This window comes from Grammomys surdaster, unplaced genomic scaffold (assembly GCF_004785775.1).
Source record: "Grammomys surdaster isolate TR1022 unplaced genomic scaffold, NIH_TR_1.0 185, whole genome shotgun sequence".
NCBI lineage: Eukaryota > Metazoa > Chordata > Mammalia > Rodentia > Muridae > Grammomys > Grammomys surdaster.
The window spans coordinates 4105187-4111643 of record NW_021604630.1 but is presented as its reverse complement, the minus strand read 5'-3'; the positions used below and the strand labels follow the sequence as shown (position 1 = coordinate 4111643).

At 47.8% G+C, this 6457-nt stretch overlaps 1 protein-coding gene across 1 annotated transcript; it reads left to right on the top strand.

Annotated features, from left to right (window-relative positions):
* The first annotated feature begins 518 nt into the window (after nucleotides 1-518).
* On the top strand, nucleotides 519-5971 carry Got1l1 (glutamic-oxaloacetic transaminase 1 like 1). The gene is made up of 9 exons (XM_028768337.1): nucleotides 519-694; nucleotides 2418-2599; nucleotides 2969-3080; nucleotides 3341-3450; nucleotides 3681-3773; nucleotides 3864-4014; nucleotides 4873-5038; nucleotides 5358-5500; nucleotides 5751-5971. Exons 1-9 carry the CDS (start codon nucleotides 580-582, stop codon nucleotides 5891-5893), a joined length of 1215 nt encoding a protein of 404 aa, XP_028624170.1. The 5' UTR covers nucleotides 519-579; the 3' UTR covers nucleotides 5894-5971.
* Nucleotides 5972-6457: the final 486 nt, after the last annotated feature.

Sequence of the window (6457 nt, the reverse complement as noted above, 5' to 3'; positions counted from 1 at the left end):
AGAGAGAGAGAGAGACAGAGAGAGAGAGACAGAGAGAGACAGAGAGAGAGAGAGAGAGACAGACAGAGAGAAACTCGGCGTTTGCTTCCTAAAAAAATGAAATTGCATGGAAGAAAAGAAATCACTTGCATCAAAGTATCTTTTGAGCTCTTACTGAACCCGCTTTGCAAAATGGGAGTCGAAAATAACCCTTGATTGACACTGCTGTATGCGGTACGGTGTTTGCTTCTGTTGGGGGAGCCCTACCTAGCTCACTGGCTGCCATCTTTGTCCTGCTTTCTAGAGACCAACTTGTTATACCAGTTGGATGGCTCGGGAGTTATAGACGGCAGTGAGTTGGGAGGAAGTGCCTGAGAATCCCATGTCCCTTTTCACTCTCCGCTGCTGCTTACTCTCCCTGAGGACTCTCCTCCAGGGCCATGGAATGTTCCTGTGACCCCTAAACTTTGCTACCCTGGAGACTGGGAGTCCTGAGGTTCTGTTGCTCTGACAACCCACTGCCCATAACCTCGTGCATCAGCACTGCCAAGGTTCTGGAAGAAAGAGGCCTGAAGTTATTGGCGCCGTACGTGCTCAACTATGACCAGTCTTTCTGTGTTCAGGGATGTACCCACAGCCCATAAGCTAGAAGGCAGCTTACTAAAGATCTACAGGCAAGATGACTGTCCTAACAAGATGTTCCTGGCCTACAAAGGTAGGAGCCAGTCATTTTAAGGTTTAAGATTTTTCTACCTGTTTCAACTGGCAATATGTGGGCAGTGTCCCCAGTGGAGGGTTGAAGAATAGCCCAAGCCTCTGCTGTTGGAAAGGCTTTAGTTTATTAACGGAACTATCCAGAACAGAGATGATCAGTGAATATCCCATGTCACCCCATACCCTGTCTGGGGACTTCTGGGAGTTTGAGAGGAGCAGAGTTTTCTTCCTCCTCTAACCCCTCTCCCCCCTTTTTTTTAATCTGCTACTACATCCTCTCTTGCTCCTCCCAGTTCTCTGTGGTGTTTTGTTTTGTTTACAGTCCCATGCAAATCAGGCTGGCCTTGAACTCACGATTTAGCTGAAAATGATCTTGAACAGATTCTGGTCCTGCCTCCACCTCCCAAGGACTAGAGGCACCACCACACCTTGCCTCTCTCTCCTTCTTTCATTGTTTTCTGTTTGTTTGTGTGTTTGTTTTTGGTTGAGGTTTTTTTTTTTTGAGATTAAAAAAAATGTATGTGTGTGTATGAGAGAGAGAGAGAATGCTTGTGTACAGCCATTCAAGTGTTTGAGACGGTAGCCAAGAGGCATTGATTTCTCCCCAGAAAGTGCTGAGAACTGAGCTTGTGTTCCCTCCGGAAAGCAGTGTGGATCAGTGTGCAGCACTGGATCCTGCAGCTGGTCTCTCTTTCTTTCTTTCTTTTTTTTTTTTGTTGTTGTTGTTTGTTTGTTTGTTTGTTTTCAAGACAGGGTTTCTCTGTGTAGTCCTGGCTGTCCTGGAACTCACTCTGTAGACCAGGCTAGCCTAGAACACTCGAACTCAGAAATCCTCCTGCCTCTGCCTCCCAAGTGCTGGGATTAAAGGCGTGCACCACCACCACCCGGCGGTCTTTCTCTTTCTTGAATCAAGAAATTAAGCTTTCTGAGGGGATGTGGCTCACTTGGTAGAGGGCTTGCATAGTCTTCCTGAAGCCCCTGCATTCAGTTCCCTGTCAAATAAACCAGGCACGGCACATGCCTGCAGTCTCAGCACCTGAGAGGCGGATGATCAGATGGTCAAGGGCTAAATAGCAAGTTCAAGGCAAGCCTGGGTGCTCGATACTAGAGGGCAAGAGAAGATGACAAACACAGAGAGAGAGAAAGAGAGAGGGGGAGAGGGAGAGAGAGAGAGGGAGAGAGGGGGGCCTTCTTATATGGAATCAGGCCTTGCCATAATGAAATGCATAATACATTTTGTATGTAAATTATAACCTGTAAAACAGAAACAAAACAGTGAAACAGTTTCAGCTGGCTTTCTGAGGTTTTGTTTTGTTTGTGGTTTTGTTGTTGTTGTTGTTTTGAGACGTTTCCTTGCTTACAGCTAAGGCTATCCTGAAACTCATTATGTACCCGGCTTGCCTAAAAATGATCCTCCTGCCCCGCCCCCCTGCACCCCTCCCCGCCCCACCACCCCCCAACCCCCCAGTGCTGAGGTGACAAGTATGGGCTTGACTTAGCTGTGGGTTTTGTTGGTGGTTGTGTTGTTTTGTTTTGAAACACAGTCACTAACAGCTCACTGTTTTCTGAGAAGAATGAATCAAGAAAGAGAGGAGGGAGGAGGAAAAAAAAAGTGAGCTTTCATAGGCTACTTTAGAAAAGCACTAAGAAACACAGGCCAGATTTGTGGTTTGTGGGCTGCCCCAGGCGGGGTATCCAGAGCTCCCTTTGAAGTTTCTCCACAGTCTGCATGACCGAAGAAGGCCATCCCTGGGTTTCTCTTGTGGTGCGCAAGACCCGCCAGCAGATTGCAGAGGACCCCTCTCTGAACTATGAGTACTTGCCCCTGGTGGGCTTGAAATCATTCATCCAAGCCTCTCTGGAACTCCTCTTTGGAAAGCACAGTCAAGCTATTGCGGAGAAAAGGGTGAGACACAGAGAGAAACAGAGTTTTATGACCTTAAAACCCACAAGGGACCATGCAGCGGCTTCCACCTTGACAGAGGCAATTCTCAATTGTACTGAGGGACAAAGCTGGGATCTAAACCCAAGTCCTCATTCAGTCACTAAGTTGTACCTATTCCCACGACTGAAAACTATAACTGCTGATCTATTTGGGAAGTATAAATAGATCATTTCGATATCAAAGAAGAAAGGAAGAGGGCTGGAATCTTCCAGGTGTATAAGACCCTCAGTTCAACGCAGCACCAAAAATAAGACAAAATTCTAGTCTGGGGTGTGTTGGCCTAACCACTGCTTCTTTCAAACATTCTCTCCACGTATTGCTTGCTGACAGGTAGGGGGCGTGCACATTGTTGGTGAGAGTGGGGCCTTCCAGCTTGGGGCTCAGTTCCTCAAGACATGGCGTAAGAATTTGAAAATCGTTTGTATCGTCTCATGTCAAAAAGGTGAGTGTTACCCAGGTCGAGGACAACAGAAGACCCCCCCACACCCTGTCCCCAATTCCTGTCCTACATGTACTCTCTACTGCTACCTTCATGTTCTACCAGGAGAAAAATAGTGATTATGCCAAGCTATGCCAGGACAATAACCTTTCCTTGTTATTGTTCTACTGTCTGTCAATAATCCACACCCCACTTCCTGGTATCCCTGCATCCGTTTCTCCGTTGTCACGGACCCCAGCTGTTGGGGGTCTGTGTTCCTACAGAACAGTGTGGACTCATCTTCCAGGATATGGGCTTTACAGTTTATGAGTACTCCATCTGGAACTCCAGTGATCTGTGCTCAGACCCTAGCATGTTCGTGGAAGTTCTACAGGTAGAGACCCCCCAACTCCCTCCCCCACTCCCCCCAATCTCCTCCCAGACCTGATTTATGGCCTCCTCACCTCCTGTCCCCTACTCGGGACTCCTGCTGGGTTTGGATTTGCCAGGAGGCTTTTTTTTTTTAGTGAGAACAAACCCAAGAGATTGTTTCTACTCTAAAGGCCTGGTGTCTCCTCAGCATGGACACGGTGGTACCTTGCTAAGACAACTGTCTTCCTGCAGCATATCCCAGCTGGTAGCATCCTCGTGATTGGGAACATCATTGACTGCAGGTTCACACAGAATCAGTGGACAAAATTGATGTCCATCATTAAGGTGAGCACAGCTTCCTGCCACCGGTCACCTCTTTCCTTATCTGCTTCTCCCCATAGGCCTCATGCTTTTTATCTCTTCCTTCTGTTGCAGAGCAAGCAGATATTCCCGTTCTTTGACATTCCCTGTCAAGGTTTATCTTCTGGTGACCTTGAGGAAGATACCAAACTCTTACAGTACTTTGTGTCTCTAGGCTTCGAGTTCTTCTGCAGCCAATCTCTGTCCAAGAATTTTGGCATTTATGGTATGTAAAGAAGGATAAGAGGAATGGGGAACAGAATTGAAGCCACCACCCATCTTGCAAGCGAAGTTTGTTTTGTTTTTAGTAAGCTTACAAAATAATGGGTTTCTTTTTTTTTTTTTTTTTTTTTTTTTGGTTTTTTGAGACAGGGTTTCTCTGTGTAGCCCTGGCTGTCCTGGAACTCACTCTGTAGACCAGGCTGGCCTCGAACTCAGAAATCCGCCTGCTTCTGTCGCCCAAGTGCTGGGATTAAAGGCGTGTGTCACCACCACCTGGCAAATAGTGGGTTTCTTATAATGTTCTCTCTCTTTCCTCTCTCTCTCTCTCTCTCTCTCTCTCTCTCTCTCTCTCTCTCTCTCTCCTTCTCTCTCACACACACAGACACTGTACTTCCTCATATTCCCCCCCCCCGCCTTCCCACATCCCTCCTCCAAAGGATAAATATTTTTGACATCACTTAGCCGCTGTAAGGAGCCTACTACTCCGGAGAAATCCCAGTGGAGGCAGTAAAGAACAGCAGTGAGCTAAGAGTTGGTCTCTGTGACTAAACCCAGCTAGTTACTCACACATGTCCTAGTTAAAATTTCATTCTCTCCAGCCTCTGCCCCCTTGGCTGGAAGAAGAGGAAGAGGTATTTGACAGGCTTTTGAGCAATTCCCTCCTTGCACACCCTTGCTTATGGATACTCTCTCTACAAGAGGAGGCTCGGGCAACTTCTGGAGGCGCAAATCCCACCTTGTGTAGGCTGAGCTGGAGACTCCCGTAGTTAAAACCCTTTCTCCTGCAAGGTTGGAGGGAAAGGTGTTGGTGAGATTCTGTACAGAAGGACACCGAGGTGAGGCTGTCTTCTCGATGCTGCAGATGAAGGAGTGGGAATCCTGGTCGTGGCTGCCCTTAGCAACCAGCACCTGCTGTGCGTCCTCTCCCAGCTGATGGATTATGTCCAGGCCCTGTGGGGAAACCCTCCCGCCACGGGTGCTCGAATAATCACCACCATCCTATGCAACCCTGCTCTGTTTGGAGAATGGTAAAGGGTGGGAAGGTCTGGGCAGGAGTGAATGGCTAGAGTGTGTGATTTCTAGGAGCAGGACTCCTAATAGTCCCCAGTGACCTAACTCTCAGACTGGCAATAGTGAGACAGCCTTTACCACACAGACCTTTCAGAGACATTTAAGACCCAAAGGACAGCAGAATCAAACCTCCTTCCCACCACAGGCACCACAGGAACCAGGTCTCACCCATGTGCTTCCAGACACAGGTCCTGCTGTGGAAAGGTGGGAGTGGGAAGAGGAGCTGGAAGACAAGTAAGGCCTTTGCAGCCCGATTTCTTGCTCTTTGCTTGGCAGGAAGCAGAGTCTGAAGGGTGTTGTGGAGAACATCATGCTGATCAAGGAGAAGGTGAAGGAGAAGCTCCGGCTCCTGGGGACCCCTGGGTCGTGGAATCACATCACCCTACAGAGCGGGACCCACGGTTATCTGGGACTCAACTGTAAGTTCCAGAACGGGGAGACTCTCCTCTTCCTGACCTCAGATCTGTGTTTTAACACTGAGCTACAAGGACTAATTGAGCAGTCCCCAGCTTCGCTTCAGGTTCTCCTCACATCCTTGGAGAAGTGGGGCTGCTTTAGAGACCTTTATTGGACCCCCTCCACCCCCCCCCACAGATGCTGATACTTCTTATCCTATGTATTCCTTTCCCCTGGATTTGAGAGGAATTCTGAGTTTTGTGACTGTCACAGATCAACAGGTGGAGTTCCTGGTCAAGAAGAAGCATATCTACTTGCCCAAGACCAGCCAGATCAACTTCACCTGCATCAATGCCAGGAATATAGACTACGTCACCCAGAGCATCCATGAGGCCGTGATGCTAACAGAAGGCTGAGAGGGTGTCTTCTCAAAACTGACCCGGACTGGAATGAAAGCTTTATGTTGTCTTTGAAAATAAAAATCCTGAAGGAACCTTTCATTGCTATGCTCTCCTTTTCTGTGCAATGTGCTGGCCTCGGGGGAGGGGGTGTGAGTGGGGGGACTTCAGTGCAACACATGCTGAGCATACATGAAGCCCTAGATTCCAACCCCAGGAGACTGGAGTGGGGTGGGGGGAGCATAAGAACAATTACCCTCATAGGACATGGTTTAGTTCCTAGCTATGTGGCTAATAACTAAACAAACAGAAGTCAGTAGATATTTAGTGGTGTGTGTGTGTGTGTGTGCACTTAAAACATTCATCTGTTGCTTCTTCCAAAAACACAAGCTAGGTTGTGCTCAAGTAGGTTCCCTAATACATCAATCATGCTTGAGAAATCAAAAAGCTGGCCTAGCATTCAAGTGTAAACACCTCAAGTTACTTTGCCAGAATAAATTCGAAAGAGATCAAAGTTAAACAGTTGTCTTAGTGACTGCTCTACTGCTGTGAAGAGACACCAGGACCAAGGCCACTTATAAA